This window comes from Leucoraja erinacea, chromosome 1, assembly GCF_028641065.1.
Source record: "Leucoraja erinacea ecotype New England chromosome 1, Leri_hhj_1, whole genome shotgun sequence".
Taxonomy (NCBI): domain Eukaryota; kingdom Metazoa; phylum Chordata; class Chondrichthyes; order Rajiformes; family Rajidae; genus Leucoraja; species Leucoraja erinaceus.
The window spans coordinates 15,751,863-15,769,781 of record NC_073377.1 but is presented as its reverse complement, the minus strand read 5'-3'; the positions used below and the strand labels follow the sequence as shown (position 1 = coordinate 15,769,781).

General features: G+C 42.0%; 1 protein-coding gene across 8 annotated transcripts in view; it reads right to left on the bottom strand.

The window, feature by feature from the left end:
* Positions 1 to 762: 762 nt before the first annotated feature.
* The window catches only part of ark2n (arkadia (rnf111) N-terminal like PKA signaling regulator 2n), an 85,907-nt gene continuing 68,750 nt past the window's right edge, over positions 763 to 17,919 (bottom strand). For 7 of the 8 annotated variants that reach the window (XM_055655479.1, XM_055655393.1, XM_055655562.1 and 4 more), the window contains 3 exons: positions 6,110 to 6,286; positions 4,207 to 4,333; positions 763 to 1,421 (listed from right to left, as the gene is read on the bottom strand). In XM_055655479.1, the coding sequence (XP_055511454.1) occupies positions 1,223 to 1,421; positions 4,207 to 4,333; positions 6,110 to 6,286 (503 nt within the window). In that variant the 3' untranslated portion in view covers positions 763 to 1,222. The remainder of the gene's footprint in view (positions 1,422 to 4,206; positions 4,334 to 6,109; positions 6,287 to 17,919) is intronic. The other variant, XM_055656037.1, reaches the window with a different exon arrangement.

The following is a 17,919-nucleotide window of genomic DNA, read 5'->3' as shown; positions in this document are numbered from 1 at the left end:
TCTCGTGTGTCACAAATGTGGTGGCAGGGCACTTTTCAGATTAGTGCTTTGCTGAACGTTCCTGAAATGAAGTGATGCGGGGGGAGAGAGAGCATCAAAACAGCAACTTTTCATTCTTGAATAGACTAAATGTATTTACAGTTGTGCTCATTAACCTCCAGCTGCAGCAATAGCTCAAACTGAGATTTTAATCCAACTTCAACTATCAAATTAAAAAAACATCCCTTTTGGTATTATTTGTGACTTTAAACCTCTCTCTAATTAAATGTATTAATGTATTTCTGTCCACTTTGGTGGTTTACACAAGGACCTCAATGATATAGAGTCCAACTATTTTTTTTTAATTGGATTGAGTCTATTGGGATACAAAGGAAAACCATTCCTTCAGTGGGTTTTTTCTCATTCCAATATATTCTCATTTGCTACTATAGGATTTTACAGCTGACTGCAGAGAAACCAACTGCAAACATAAAGGTTGATATGACTAACTGCTGAAAGTCAATGTGAATGACAGAAGGAACCACTGGATTCAACTTTTTACTCAGCAACTGGCCCATCTCCATATTAATGAATTAACCAAATTGCTGTACTGCCAGATAATATCATGAATAACTTGAAATTTCCCATGTAGTCATTTGTGGCACCCAGGGCACCTAATCAATGCCATGGGACAAAGGATGCTCGTGCAGTCTAACACCGGCATGTTGTAATTAAGATACATTATCACGGTACATGCAAGAGGTTAAAATCAAACGGTTGTGATGCTAGCCTTAAATAAATTCAGTTATCCTGAATCAGCCTTAAATCTGCAAAACAAAAGAGAAACATTTGAAGTCAACTACATTTTATAGTGTGCCTAGCTCCAGTCTGGTCACACCATTTAAAGGCCAGGTTTAGCGCAGATAACTCTTCAACTCTAGTTCAGGTACATGCAATGTGAATCCAATAATCTACGGAAACACCTGGCACATTGTAAAATACTAATTAAATTTATAAACACTCTTCCCGCATGGATCCCACAATACTGGTGTATTGCCATTTTAGGACAAATAGGAAACAAATCTTTTTGAGCGATTCTAAATGTTGGAAACTTCAGCAATTCCAAACAGAGAACAAAAATGAAATAACTTTACAAATCTTTGTGAACGATAGACAGGTGGTGTCAAGCTTTTTTTTGTTTTTCCTCTTCTTGCAACAAAACAAAGAAAGCACACGATTTCCATCACAGTAAGTATCTGCGTCTCGCATCTTCATCCAGGGTAAGGTCAACAACCTCTGGTGGCCCGCTCCAGGTTGGCTGGGAAATGGCAGGCCATGAATGCATTTGTTGTTGTTGCTCCCTGCTGCCGAGGCAGTATGAGTGAGGACTCTGCTTCCATGCTGAACATCGCTGAATGACACCAGGTCTGCTCTGAGTGCACCTGTTTAAAACAAAAGTGAACAATCTGTCTTCAAAACCCTTTCTTTTTTTTGTTTGAATTCAAGTTGTTTTTTTACGGGCAACAGTTCCTTTGTAGAATCTGCTCCATCATTTCTGTCATAGAGGACAAAAACAAGACCTTCGGCCCAACTCATCCGTATGCTAAATTCTTTTTTTTATTTTATTTTTTTATTTTATTTTATTTGTTTTATTAGAAGTAAGCAGTCATATGGCACCAAAGTGCCTAATATATATTTTCATAATACATTTTATGTACAACTTCTTTTTTTTTGTTATATTGAAAAAAGATGAGCATAAGAAAAAGAAGTTAGATAGTAAAGGATAGAAAGATGTGAAATATATAGTGTGTGAAGAAAGAAAACGAGTAAATGAAGAAAGTTGAGAGAGAAAATAGTGAAAAAAAAGGAGATCATTATTTATAATCTTGACCAACCCTCGTCCAGTCCTGAAACAGTTATTTTTTACAATTGTGTTGCACCATATGATTCCAAAAAAACGACGAATGGAGACCAACTCGTTATGAATTGGTCTGGTTTATCCATTAGGAGGAATCGCATTTCCTCGAGATGAGCGGTGTCCAACATACTTGCAATCCACATTTTAAGCGTTGGTATTGATGTACCCTTCCAAAATTTAAGTATTAATTTTTTTGCTATTATTAAACCATAGTTAAGGAATAAATTTTGAGATGTGTTCAATTTATTCCCATCTTCTGAATCTTCTAAATTCTGAGCATTTTCCCTGCAGCGATACATTTTACCTCCAATTTGCATGACTGCACCCAAGCATGGTGAAGCTTGTAATTCCACATTTCCAACTACCCTCCATTGCTTGGGCATTAACTCCTGCTGGGTATTAACCCCATTAATACAAGTAGCCTTTAGAGTATCTTTTCCACTCGGTTGTTCGTCATGCGCAAACTTGAGCATCAAGAGATTATTTGCAGAGATGGCAGCACAGCAGAGTCCAACTTTGGCCTATCTCAGGCCATTAAACATATACTCTCCAGAGGAGCGTACAGTCTTTACACATTTCTGTAGCACATTCAACTAAATTGGAATTAGCCATCTCAGAACAAACCAAAGAAAATACGACCAAACTATCCTGAGGTGATTTCGTTTATGTTTGATTAGGTTTAGAATTATTTTCATGCTAAAGTGAAGAATTGTGTTTTGCAATCCATGCAGGCAGATTGTACCATAAGTACATACATCAAGGTAGCGCAAAAGTGAAAAAAACTGTAGTAAGTGGTGTTCCAGCTACAGGGAAAATGCAGATGAAAAGTGCAGGGGCTGCAACGAGATAGGCTGGAAGATCAAGAATTCATCTCGGTTTGTGAGAGAATCATTCAAGAGTCTGATAATAGCAGGGTGAAAAAAAAGCTGTCCGTGAGTCTGCTAGGATGTTCCTTCTCGATGGGAGAGGGGAGAAGAGAGTAGGACCAGGGTGGGAGGGGGTCCTTGACTATTTTGGCTGAGACAGCAGGAATTGTAGATAGAGTCAACGAAGGAGAGGAGGAATCGGCCAATTCACTTGCTGGACTCGTGTGGAAGTAGTAGGCATTAAGCAACACAGAGACAGATGCAAAAATGAACACATTCCATCGATTACTGTCCCATTTGCAGATTTGCTTTAAAAAAATCCAAGCTACAGCATAACAGAAAAAAGGCTGGTGGCATGAGTTTCTTGGGACGTTACTGTGGTTGGTTTTGTTTTTTTTTTAAATATACTATAAATTAGATAGTATCTGAAAACAGATAGTAACTTTTTTTTAAGATATCAAATCGATTCATTTAATCCAAATTATTTTTTAGATGAAGGTTTTGTTTTTTGAAGGTTCTATTGTCCCAATGTAAAGTTCTTCCAGACAATAAATATTAAAGCGAGCCAGGTGATAAAGAAAATTAAGTTGCAGAAATGTAATCTAAACTAATTTAAAAAAATGTAATCTGAATCTAAACTGCAGGAGATGACAGAACAGTAATGGTAATTTTTTTTTTTTTTTTTATTTAAATGGTATTCAATGCACCCAAAAACAAATATACTCATTTAAAAAAGCTAAATTTCAAAAGACGTGGTCTATGTTTCTGGACCTATTACAAGTATGAGGTGCAATAGTAATCTAAAAAAAACCAAATATATAAATAAGCGGAATCAGGACCTGGTAACGGGAGGTAAAATAACAAAAACAGACTTGGTTGGTAGTCCCCTCTCTGCGGAGTTTAATGTTATAATAGAGCGATTGTTTCTACTTTCTCCTTCTTTTCTTTCTAGGGTCTATTTTCTCACTTTACTTCCTTCTCTAACTTCTTTCCTAAGGGGCTTTCTTTTCCTTACACTCTCGCACTGCACGATTCTCTTGCACTTTCTTTACTTTCCTAACTTCTACTTTTTTTCTTAAAGCTCTAAAAAAAAAAAAAAAAAAATGAAGCGGTATAAAAAATGTATCAAGATATATGTGTTGTGTAGAATTGTAATTTACCGTACTTCTAATAAAAATAAAAATAAAAAAAAAAAAAAAAAAAAAAAAAAAAAAAAATAAAAAAGCTAAATGTTCTAATCTGTATGTTAGTAATTTTAAACCCTAGTTTTTAACTGTGTTTTACACGTGTGCAAATATCAAAGCCATTCCTATTTTAAATTTAACATTAAACCATTAATAAGCAATGGAACTCTGGAATGACCCTTATTAGCTTGCAAGGAGATCTGCAAGTGCTGTCATTGCAATGTGCTGTGCAGTACTTCATGTTGTGGAGTAATTGTACCTTGAATCTTCTTGGACTCCAACTATTTCAACCTCACTATCTGAGGAGGCAATCTGGATTTCTTCCTTATCCGGTACAAAGAAGCCTGTGGAGCCATCGGCCGCTATGAAGTTTTCGTCTCCGCGTCCTGCAATAAACCAGAAGCAAACATCAGCTAAGGAAAAGGTCAATGGTGAAAAATCATTAGCATTTCAAATGTAATCAAAATCTCTTGTGAACTCATAATCGGCCTGCAAATGCTCTTATTTTCAGCATCTCACCTCTTCCCTCAGTTTCTGGTTATCCCCCACCCTAACGTCTTCCTGTAGTCCATGCTATAAATCAGAATCCTTCATTATAAGAGGTGGGTCTGAAAGAGGTGGTTCCATGGCCTCCCCCCCCTCCCCCCAACAGCCAGGTCCCCATTTTTCAGGCGGCCACAAGTGGCCAGGTGAGATAATTCCTCCCTCTGGCCCACCAATGGCCAGGGGGATTGGGCCTCTTTCCCCATCCCCCCCTCTCAACAGCCATGGGGGTGGAGGAGAAGAAATCAGTGCCCTCCCACAGCCAGGGAGGTGCATGGACAGATGTTACATCTGCTGTGGTTGCAGGGTTAAAGTGTCGAGGGAGGTGGTGGGTTAGGTATGGAGGGATGAACGAAACAAGGAGAGACGCGAGTGGTGTCGCGGGATAGCACAAACGGGTGGGATGTGGAAGATGTGATTGGTAGTGTGATCACGTTGAAGGTGAAGGAAATGTCAGAGAATGCGTTGGATCTGGAGGCAGGTGGGGTAGGAGGAGAGGGGGTGGGTGGGAAGGAATGGGCAGACATGCGAGTCACAGAGAAAGTGGTCCCTGCAGGGGAGGGGGGGGGGGGGGGGGGGGGGGGGGGGTGAGTGGGAAGGATGACAGACTGGATGAGAGGCCAATGCAGTGAAAAGCGAGGTCCAGGGGAACTTCATCTCCATTCTGCATGGGGAAAGGGAAAGTGAGAGCAGTTCTGCAGGAAATTGAGCAAATGCACTGCTCGTGGAACACTTTTGTATGTTTGGTTTTAGTTTAGTTTAGTTCAGAGATACAGCGTGGATACAGGCCTTTCGGCCCACCGAGTCCAAAAACACCCATACATTAGTTCTATCCTACACACTCGAGACAATTTACTGACATCAATCATCCTACAAACCTGCATGTCTTTGGCACACAAGAGAATGCCAGAGTGTCCGGAGAAAACCCACATGGTCACAGGGAGAACGTACAAACTCTGTACAGACGTCACCCACAGTCAGGATCGAACCCGGATCTCTGTGCACATTAACTCCAGCCCCCAAGACAGCCTTGATCCATAGTAATTCTCCTACTGCTGCCACAGGTCGATGGCAAACACCATCACCCTGGCTACACACTCGTCTCTGGAAAAACTTGGATATCAAGGATACTTATATCAGACTCTTATTTATTCACCACAGTTCTGTCTTCAACATCATAATTCCAACCAAACTGATCTCTCAACTCTGGGATTTCGGACAAGGTACACCTTCTGCAACTCGATCCGAGGCTTCCTGGCCCATAGACCGTAATCAGTAAGGATGGGCAACAACACCACACCTCCAACTCCAAATAATCTTCAACTTCCTCCATGCCAACCATGTTTATTGAGCCTTTTCTAACCCTAGCTTTGAAGTCACCAAGGAGAATCAATTGATCTTCCTTTGATACGAGACCATGATTTTGTCAAGGTCAGAATAGGTCCTCTTTAGCTACATCTTTGGCTTCCAGATTTGAAGCATGTGTTTACGTTGGTTCCACATTAAGAGTAAGAAAAACACTCGTGTAGTGGCGTAACATTTCTCATAGGTACAGATTAAAGCCATTGCACACAATTTGTAGGTAAAAGAAAAAAGGTAAATGTTTTTCATTAACTAACCTGTAACACGTTGTTCCAGTAGTCCCTGATTCCTTATTGTGTTCACTTTAAACTCATGATGTCCAAAGGAGAATTGTTCCTGAGCGGCAGCAGCTGCAAGAAGATTATCCACATTCAGCACGCTTGGGTCAGAGTTAGTGTCAGAAATATCGTAATGTGCTGTCACTGGAGGGCCATCTGGGGACACACAACACCACGGATGAGTTTATTCACATATACAAGTAAAAGTAGATGAGCGCAAAGTAAAAACATTTCTGATAACCAAGCAGATAACAAAAATCAAACTAAAGGTAGAGAATTCCTTTCACTTTCTACGGTGATTAGCCTCTAGCATTCCTCCTGCACCTGATTCCTTGTTAAACGCAGTGCAATCTCGAGCATGCGCAAAGAAATAATCCTGGCATTTCGCCCATGAAAATGCAGGAATGGGAGAAAAACAAAAGATGCCAACCTTCAATCTTTTCAATGTGCTCTATAGAGTCTGCCCTAACTCCTGAATGTGTTGGAGACAATCTGAAAACAAAGCAATAAATGTGGACAGCACTAGGCATCGGCTGACTTCGAGCCACAAATATACATGCTCTACCATTTTAAAAAAAACCCTAAATGGTCAGAACAAGCCACATACCCAATTTCCTAGAACTATCTGTATAAACAAACAAATATCAGGGTACTTAAGAAGGAACTGCAGATGCTGTAAAATCGAAGGTACACAAAAATGCTGGTGAAACTCAGCGGGTGCAGCAGCATCTATGGAACCCTCTGAGGAAGGGTTTCGGCCCGAAACGTTGCCTATTTCCTTCGCCCCATAGATGCTGCTGCACCCGCTGAGTTTCTCCAGCATTTTTGCGTACCTTCAAATATCAGGGTGCCATTCACTACTCAGATATTTGTTTAAGTGATTGAAATTTTTGAATATATACAATTCTATTTTGGAAGTTTCTTCACAAAAGTGCCAAAAACATAAAAATATAGTCCTCGTAGCTTTTCTTAATTTCATGTTATCCAATCTGGGTTACTTTTGTTTTATTGCAGGGCAATAAAGCAAAGACAAAGCACATTTTGTCGTGACTGCTTAGAGTACTCATCGTATTTCTGTAGGTGCTGGCAACACATTTTGACAACACATTTGCTTCAACAACATCCAATTCCAATGAGGGTGGCTCTAACTAGTGCTCCCAAGTGAGGCATTCATATCAAAGTCCAACCTCGAACTGAAGCAAGCCTAACCAACTTCTAAATCAATATAGTCCTTATAATAAAGGACAGAACAAAGAAAGTAAGGCCAGATTAAACTATCCTGCATCACAGAGAGACATACAACAGTGTAAAGTATTAGATTATGCTGTCCAATTAAGCAAAAGGGCAACCTTATGGCATTCAGAAAGTAGAACACAGATAGTTTAAGGACTTATCATTTTTAGATAAGCATTTTGTGCCAGGGTTGAATATTTAGCTACCCTTGGCATAACTTAACAGCCCAAAAATGAAAAGTATAAGGAATAAATCAACAGACAGTTAAAATTGTATTTAACTAGTCCACAGTTACTGACTCTATAAACCTGTAAGTGTGTGAGCACATAAGGGACAATTTTATTTTGCAGTCATCCTTCGTTCTAGCCATTCTACCATTTGAAAACACCCATTCCCCTACCATCGCCACTAAAGCTACATAAAGACCCATCATTCGACCAAGTGTTACATGATGACCAGGCAAATACAGGCTATAAAACTATATAGCTTCTGCTCAGTAACTCTTCATTATAGAAGATTAACTGGTATTGAAAAATTCATGATACACAAGGTCAAAATTTTGCACTTTATACAGCTGCAGCACATTTTAAATCGCTTCCAGTTTTGAGAAAGCCTCTTCAAAAGGAGGCCAAGTTACATTGGCATGTTTTGGCGCAAGTTCCAAAGTCACTGTAACACTGGGAAATTACATCCCCCCCGCCCCCCCATCACTTTGCTCCAATTCAAATCTTTAAAATAATTTGCATTGTATTACATATTATGTCTATTCTGTATTACCCAAAATATAAAATGTGCTGTATGACCCAAAATAGAAAATGGTCAACCCGCCCGCTCCCAGACAGGGGCAGGACACCGGGGAGGGAACGGCACAACAGCAACTCAACAGCGCCGGAGAGCAGGGCCCCGATCACGACCTTGGATGAAACGCAGGTCTGCACCTACGCAGCAGCACAGCCACCGAGAATGTCTATCATGAGTGACCCACGACCTGGGCATGCGCGGTCAGAATACCGAACACGCTTAATGAATTAGAAATTGAAATATAGCCACGATGAGGGAAAAGTCTCTTCTTGGTGTGAGAGTGCCTAGAATATTTAAAATATTTTGTGAGGCAGCAGTGCTAATTGTTGTGCCATTAGGTCATGCAGTTTTTCCTTTAGATATCATAACATATCTGTTGCTATTATTTGCACACCTGGGCAATTTAATGGCATGACAATTACACCACTGCCTCGCAGCGCCAGGGATTCAGTTCAATTATAACCTCAATTAAAATGTTCTCCAATGTTAGGTAGTCCCTGCTTTCACCTCCCCTTCACAGCTCTCCCACAGCCCAATGTCTCTGCATCTTCCTTTCTTCTTCCCCCCCCCCGCACCCCGCCACATCAGTCTGAAGAAGTCAAAACGTTGCCATTTCCTTCACCCCAGAGATGCTGCCTCACCTGCTGAGTTTCTCCAGCATTTTTGTCTACCTTCGATTTACCAGCATCTGCAGTTCCTTCTTAATCAATTAATACTTTGAGGCTTTCTGCGTAGTTCTTCAGTTTAGTTTTAGTTTTATTTAGTTTAGTTTAGAGAGACACGCAGATACAAGCCCTTCGGACCATCGAGCCGGGCTGACCAGCGATCCCCGCACACTAACTATCCTGCATATTAGGGACAATTTACACTTATACCAAGCCAATTAACCTATAAATCTGTACTTCCTGAGTGTTGGAGGAAACCGGAGATCCCGGAGAAAACCCACGCAGATCACGGGGAGAATACCCAAACTCCGTACAGACAAGCACACGTAGTCAGGATCAAACCCAGGTCCCTGGCACTGTAAGGCAGCAACTCTACCGCTGTGCCAACGTGCCACTTCCCCAAAATAAACTGGTCGATTTATTGGCTGCTGTAAATTACCTATGATCCTTTGTGCAACTTACCAAACACAAAGGAGGAGGTGGGCAGGATGATGGGCACACGAGCGGGGATAAGTTGCGGGGCTACAGGGGAGAAGTGAGAGATTGGAATAGCTCTGCCGAAAGCTGGCATAGGCTTGATAGGCAGAACTACTTCCTTCTGTTGTAATAAGAATGAATAAATTAGGAGAGGACTTAAGCATGTGGAATGAAGGCAATTAAGTACCGCCAGCTGGCACCGTACATGGCAGCCTCGCCTACAGCCTGTCTTGTCCCGTTCTTCTTTTGTTGCTTTCAGTCTGTTTTTACATGTAGGTTTTAGTGTAGTCAAGTCAAGTCAAGTCAAGTTTATTTGTCACATACACATACGAGATGTGCAGTGAAATGAAAGTGGCAATGCTCGCGGAACAACAAAACAACCAAACAAATTTAGTATTTAGTACTTTTAGTTTTTGTATTATGTGGGGATGGGGGAAACTTTTTTTATCTCTTCCCTCGACAGAGATGTGACCTTTTCTGTATCGCATCTCTGTCCGCACTGCGGCCTTAACATCGTGGAGTTGGCTGTCCCTTTGTTAGGGATCGACTTCAGGAGCTCCAATTGCGGGAGCCTCGATCACCCCAATGAGGGAACTTCGATCGCCCCGACCGCGGGAGAATAGGAGGAAAGAAGGTTATGTTATTTGCCTTCCGTCTCAGTGGGGAATGCGAGGTCACTGAAAAAACAAAATGGACGTGCTGCCTGCACTGGTGAGGAGTCGGAGGGAGTGCCTTCAGTGCAGTGATCTCAGAGTTTGCGGGAACATCGCTCCATGAGAAGGAGTCTAGTGTGAGTGTGGATGGCTTTCTGACTTTGAGCGGACAGGGACGCAGAGAGGGTGACAGCGGTCAGTACAACTCTGGTCACATCACATTGTAGGAGCATGTGTGTGGCATTGAACTCATGGCTGTGGGTCTCCACTTATCCTGTGTGCGCTGGGGACTTTCACACACCAACGCAATCCGTTCCCCCAACGCAATATTCCACCACTCACCCGTAGCCCCCAACTGCGCAGTCGCAGCTCATTTCCCCATATCCCCCAACACTCCATCCCCCACCTCTTTCCGCTCTCCTTCTCCCCAATCCTTCCCTCCCCTTTCCCCTACCCTCAGTCACTCCCTCCATAAATCATCTCCCCTTCCCCTTCCTATCCCTGTACCTCCCACATCCCCAATCCCCCCCCACTATCTCTCCTCACCTCCCCCACTGCCCTCCTTTCCCTCTATTCCCCACTCCCTCCCTCCTCTCCCTTTATTCCCCCTCTCTCTTCTTTCCCCTCTTCCTACCCTCCCCCAATCCCTCCCTCACCTTTCCCATACCCTCAGTCACTCCCTTCCCTAACTCCCTCCTCTCCCTCAACCTCCCACTCCCTTCTCCCTCCCAATCCCCCCACTCTCCCTCCTCCCCTCCCCAGGATCTCGAGGTTGCCCCTTCTCTCCCTTCTTGCGTGCCCCAGAGGAGCATCAGCCGTCAGCGCCCTCAGTGCCAGGCTCAGCGCCCGGTCCTTCGGGATCCCCGGCATAAGCAGTTTAAGATTTTTAAACCTTAATAACTTTTAAACTATACTACTGATCGGAACAAAACTTGGTGCATTTGCAGCACAGGACAACGATGAGTAAGGTGGCAAAATGTCGTAGCACTATTGCGTAACATTTTTGCGCAAATGTAAAAACAACGCAAACCTGAAGATAACAAGATGAGAGTTGTAGTTATGTATAGAAGATAGTTAGATGGATAGATAGATAAGGGGGGAAAAAAGGTAACTAGAGAGAGTGTGGGACCTCACAGGAATCAAAGCGGTCACCTCTGTCTGGAGCCAAGGGAGATGGGCAAGGTCCTCAATGTGTATTTCTCCTCTGTATTTTTCCGAGGAGAAAGACAGTAGGACGGAGGAAATTGGAGCAGTCACTGGAAGTGCCATGAGAGCAGTCAGAATTACTATCGAAGAAGTACTGAATGTACTGTCGCATTTGAAGGTAGACAAATCTCAGGGGCCTGACCGAGGACATTGCGGGAAACTAGAGAGGAAATTGTGGGAGCCCTGGTTGAAATTTATGAGTTGTCCTTAAATACAGGATAGGTGCCAGAGGCAGGTCTGCCAATTCTCACGCATTGAGCATGAGAATCACGCATTTCGCCAAATTCTCACGCTCGCACGCTGATCACAAATTTCTCACGTTCCGTCGAGAGAAATTCTGTGATCAACAAAAATGTCAAAACTCATATCAACTGCATGGGTCGCGGCTGTTAGAGAGCCGGGGCTGAGGGAGGGATGGAAACAGAAACAGTGGCAAGGACAGATGCGGACGGGGAGCCAGGGTTGGCGAGTGTTTGCCGGGCTGGCGAGTCGCTCGCTGCAGCTCCAGCCATGGAGCAGCCTCAGTGCAAGAGTCCCGGGCCGTAGGAGGGGTCAGAAGCGTTGCGCGCTTCTCAATGAGAGTCTCCGTGCTGAATTCACCCTGGTGACCAGCATGGATCAGGATGCGGCTCGGTGATTCCTGGAGGACAACCAGTGGCTGCTGGAAGTAAGTACCAAGCACTGGGTATAAACGGTGTAAGATAGTGGACTTCAAATGGGGGTGGTTGGAGAAAGCATCCTGCTTGCCTGCTAGATTTACACTTACTGTAACTGCAGGGAAAATGTTCCCGATGTTGGCGGAGTTCAGAACCAGGGGTCACAGTTTAAGAATAAAGGGGGGGGGGGCAGTTAGGACTGAGATGACAACAGACTTTCTTCATGCAGAGTTGTGAATCTGTGGAATTCTCTGCCACAGAAGGCAGTGGAGGCCAATTCACTGGATGTTTTCAAGAGAATTACATTTAGCTCTTGGGGCCAGCTAAACCAAGAGATATAGGGGAAAAACAAGAAAGAGGTACTGATTATAGATGGACATCCATAATCATATTGAATGGCACTGCTGGCACGAAGGACCGAATGGCCTATTCCTGCACCTATTTTCTATATTTCTATACGGGCAATAAAACTCGAATTTGAAGCATTCATGCATGGTGAAGGTATAATGTAGTCACAACAGGTCCTTCGGTGCAACTTGCCCACACCTGCCAACATGTTCCCATTACACTACCTGCTTTTGGTCCATATCCCTTCAAACATATCCCTTTTGGTCAATATCCCTTCAAACAGAACCAAATGGCCACCGCCAGCCGTGGAGGCCAAGTCAATGAATATCTTTAAGGCGGAGGTTGAAAGATTCTTGATTAGTAAGGGAGTCAGGGGATATGGGGCAAAAGCAGGAGAATGTTGTTGAGAGTGAAAGATTGAATGGCAGAGTAAACTTGAAGGCCTTATTCTGCTGTGAACTTATGAACTTATTTATGGTTCACTTAATTTAGTTTATTGTCAGCAGGCTACCAGGCCATTCATGAACACGGTCCCGATCGGCACAGCCCAAGGTCAAACTGCTCACGGCCTATGCTCATCTGCATCAAGGATCTCCAGATTAGTAAGAATCAAGCAGTTAATACAGCCACAAAGTTGGTTCAAGGTGGAGGAGATACAATGCTCTCCATAATGTTTGGGACAAATTTATTAATTTCCCTCTGTACACCACAATTTCAGAATTGTATTAGAAAAGAAAAAAAAAAAAAAATCACATGTGGTTAAAGTGCACAGTCAGATTTTATTTAAGGTTTTTTTTTTATACATTTGGGTTTCACCATGTATAAATTACAGCTGTGTTTTTACACAGTACCCCCCATTTCAGGCACCATAATGTTTGGGACACATGGCTTCACAGGCGGCTGTAATTGCTCAGATGTGTTTTATTGCCTCCTTAATGCAGGTGTCAGAGAGCTCTCAGCACAAAGTCTTTCCTCCTGTCTTTCCATCACCTTTGGAAACTTTTATTGCTGCTTATCAACATAAGGACCAAAGTTGTGCCAAAGTCAAAGAAGCCATTATGAGACTGAGAAACAAGAATAAAACTGTTAGAGACACAAGCCAAACCTTAGGCTGACCAAAATCAACTGTTTGGAACATCAATAAGAAGAAAGAGAGCACTGGTGAGCTGAATCAGAAACACTCTTCAGGAGTCAGGTGTGCATTTGTCAATGATACTGTTCGCTGCATAAATAGGATGCCCAGGTTACAGTTTGCCAAGAAGTACTTAAAAGAGCAACCGCAATTCTGGAAAAAGGTCTTGTGGACAGATGAGACGCAGATTAACATATCAGAGTGATGGCAAGAGCAAAGTATGGAGGAGAGGAACTGCCCTAGATCCAAAGCATACCACCTCATCTGTGAAACAGTGGTGGGGGTGTTATGGCCTGGGCATGTATGGCTGTTGAAAGTACTGACTTACTTATCTTCATTGATGACACAACTGCTGATGGTAATAGGACAATCAATTCTGAAGAGAGGATAGACACATCCTATCCGCTCAAGTTCAAACTAATGCCTCAAAACTCATTTGGCACAGCAAGACAATGATCCCAAACATACTGATAAAGCAACAAAGGAGTTTTTCAAAGTTAAAAAATGGTCAATTCTTGAGTGGTCAAGTCAATCACCCAATCTGAACCAAATTGAGCATGCCTTTTATATGCTGAAAAGAAAACTGAAGGGAACTAGCCCCCAAAACAAGCATAAGCTAAAGATGGCTGCAATAGGCCTGACAGAGCATCACCAGAGAAGCAACTGATGATGTCCATGGATCGCAGACTTCAAGCAGTCATTGCATGCAAAGGATATGCAACAAAATACTAAACATAACTACTTACATTTACATGACATTGCTGTGTCCCAAACATTATGGTGCCCTGAAATGGGGGGGGGGGGGGGGGGGGGGGGGGGCTATGTATAAACACTGCTGTGATTTCTACATGGTAAAACCAAAATGTATAAAAATGGTCTTTATTAAAATCTGACAATGTGCTCTTTAACCACGTGAGATTTTTTTTATTACAAATCTTAAATTGTGTTGTACAGAGGCAAATGAATAAATGGTGGGTCTTTGTCCCAAACATTATGGAGGACACTGTAGGACAAGGCTCAGACAGGTCCAATATTTAGCAGCCTATATTTGACTGATAATTATTTTGGGGTTACAGAATCTAACTCAACAGCACTGCAAACCATTTCTTCAGATGAGGTACAATTGTGTATGAAACAATAAAGAGAGCATTAGCTAATATCCAGATATCCACCACTTACAAACAAAGGACAATACAAATTATCCCAAGAGATAAAACATAGATGCCTGTAAGTGCCTTTCAGAAGAGTAATTAAAATCACTTGCAGCTTAGACAATACATCAAAAAGCATACATTTTAATCCAGCAGTCTATTCAGTAAACTGAATCAGATTGTAAATTCTGACTTGAAATGTTTTGGGGGCATGAGTCACTCTCCATTTAATTCAGCATTGCTAAATGATGTATAAAATAATTCATGGTTCTAAAATATATCAATATTACAACTACATATGCAATATTCCTTTGACTTTGTGCATTCATAACAATGAGGAACTAAACCGTGACAAAGTAACAGCCGAGTATTTTAATTCTACTGTGAAACTAATCTTGGTATACAGAGCGATTTTACCTTTATTTTTAATTTTTAGAGTTACAGCGTGGAAACAGGCCGTTCGGCCCACCGAGTCTGCGCTGACCACCAATCACCGTACACTAGCACTACCCTACACACTGGAAACTTACAATCTTTACCAAAGGTAATTACCCTCTAAACCTATCCATCTTTGGAGTATGGGAGGAGCAGGAGCAACCGGGGAAAACCCACAAACATACAAACTCCGTACAGTTAGCACCTATAGTCAGGATCAAACCCTGGTCTCTAGCACGGTAAGGCAGCAACTCGACCGCTGTGCCACCGAATCACACTTTACTAATCATTTTGTTTTCAATCAGAATTTTTACTGGAAAATTTGACATTGCAATGTGCTGAAGCAATAAGATGTTTCAATATCAGAACATCTCCCTCCCCCCCCCCCCCCCCCCCCCCCCCCCCCCCCCCCCCCCCCCCCCCCCCCCCCCCCCCCCCCCCCCCCCCCCCCCCCCCCCCCCCCCCCCCCCCCCCCCCCCCCCCCCCCCCCCCCCCCCCCCCCCCCCCCCCCCCCCCCCCCCCCCACCCCCCCCCCCCCCCCCCACCCTCCTCCCCCCTTCCCCCCCCTCTCTGGATTTATTAAATTCAGTTTACATCAGTGGTTCCCAACCTTTTTTTGGCCATGCCCCACCTAATCACCTCTAAAATCCTGATGCCCCCCCCCTCCCTTGCTTTCCCTTGAGAGAAAACGGAGGCAATAGATATTATAAGGGTAATTTAGCAAAAACTCTTTGAATCGCATTTCTAAATCCAATTCAATAAATAAGGTTCTCCCATGACCTTGCGCGCTTCGTGCGACGTGCATGAAGAGCGATGGCGCGGTGATTATGTAATAACTACACAATAAAGACCTTTTTTACCCCAAAAAAATTATTTACTCAAAATAACATCTGAAACATAAACTACATATGGTTACCTGATGGAAAATCCAAAAAAATAAAAATCGAAAATTTGGACCCAGACCTCCTCAGTCCCTTTTGCCCCCCTTAAAAATCAAATTGCCCCCCTGTGGGGCGTACGCCCCCACGTTGGGAACCACTGGTTTACATTGTGGAAAATGGGAAAGAAACCACAGGTAGAGTGTTTCATGAATTGTCATCATACTCTACTTATTAAAGAGCTTCAAAGGGAGATAGGTTCAGGGTAGATATCCTACCTGAACAATGGTAGCATGCACACCAAGAGATATAGGGGTGGAGGATGAAAACAAAGACATCTAGTTAAAAAGCAGAGCAAACTTCAGGAGCAGGACCCATTCACTGCCCCGTTCAGTGCAGAAACGGGGTACTAATTGGGGATGATCAGCCATGATCACATTGAATAGCGGTGCTGACTCGAAGGGCCGAATGGCCTCCTCCTGCACCTATTTTCTATTGTCTTTAAAAGTAAACAAAGTTTATAAAGTTTTTCTGGTATTTAATACACATTTGCATTCAAGTCTTATATGAACCTGCAGTTTGCATGCTTTTTGTTGCACAATGTGGGCATGTAAGATACAAACTAAAATGCAAAAGGATTAAAAACACAGCCTGGACAACATAAATGTACAGGATGGTCAAATGCTATCACTAAAACTGAAGTGCAGCCATTAATTTGCTGGAAATAAATGAGTGGAAGCTTAAACAAATAATGTTCAACGCATTAATAAATTGACAAAGAAAACACCAATTTAAGGTTTTTGTCGCAGAAAGACAACACATAAACAATCTGGAATTAACAGATTGTGCCGATAATAATACATTGGAATATTAAGAGAGCAAAGCTGTCAACAATTTGCACTCCAACAATATTGCTTCAAAAGGAGCTCCAAGTTAGAAATAATGCAACATTGAATTAAAAGAGTATGGTACAGGCTTTTTATTGACCCATTACATCAGTTTTTCTTAAAATAACACCATCTAAATTAGACTGAAACAAATTAGGTTAAAAATTCCACAGTAAACACACTAAATTCCACAGAAAAGTTTCCAAAAAGAGACAGAGAAGACTGAGGCAAAACCCAGTGAACCAGAAAATGATTCTGATGGATGTTACAACTATCACGTCTAGTCCCATCAAATCACAAAATCGATGGCACATACAGTACTGTCCACATTTATTCAATTGCACACTTGCTTCCTATCTTTTTGTCAATTAGTCATTCAAAAGTAAACACTGATATATGAATGGCCACTTTTCATGAATGTACAGTTTAGACCTAATTACAAGAGGCTTATTTTAAATTATATGGATATACTTTTCTCAACTTTTCTCACCTTTGCTGCAATTCCCCCAGAAAAGGAAACTATCTGGTGAAGATGGGTTTTTCACACCGAACAAGAATATACTAAATTACACGAAATTAATAGAATGGAATTGATTTTACGAAAGATTCCAGCAATGGTACAGGTTCACATAATACATACATATTCACAGGTGGATCTCCAAAAACCACAAACACAAACATGCAATTTGATTCCAGTAATGAAACTGAAAAATGATCGGAATAGAAACATTATTATGGCGTGCTTTGAAGAACAATGATGCATAAAGCTATGAATACATGCTGGTAGAAATAACTTCCCCAATTTCATCCAATTAGACAAGTGACACCTAAGTTAGTTTTAAGGACATAAACAGCTCTTTAATACTCACCTCAGTGGCCATTCTCCATCTACAACCCTAAGCAGTTGGTACAAGCAGGCTATTCAATTGTGTGTGGATAGCACAACAGATCCTAAAAATATTCATGCCTAATGTCGGCTTTACAACAAATGTCTTTTGAAAGTACCCAATTTTTTTCATTTTTGAAATGTAATTCAGTATTTTCAATGTAATAAATTCTTGACCAAAAGTATATTGCATTCAAAAATATAATTTTGAGGGGAAAAAAAAAATTGTATATCATACTCAAACAGGAAAGTAAAACTGATTCAACCATAATGTCACATAGTATTTCCTTTCATTTTTACTGCAAAAAAAAGTACCAAACATGTACACATTTTCTGAGCAATGTTATACACTTAACTGAATCAACCTGCTTGTTTGAGCTG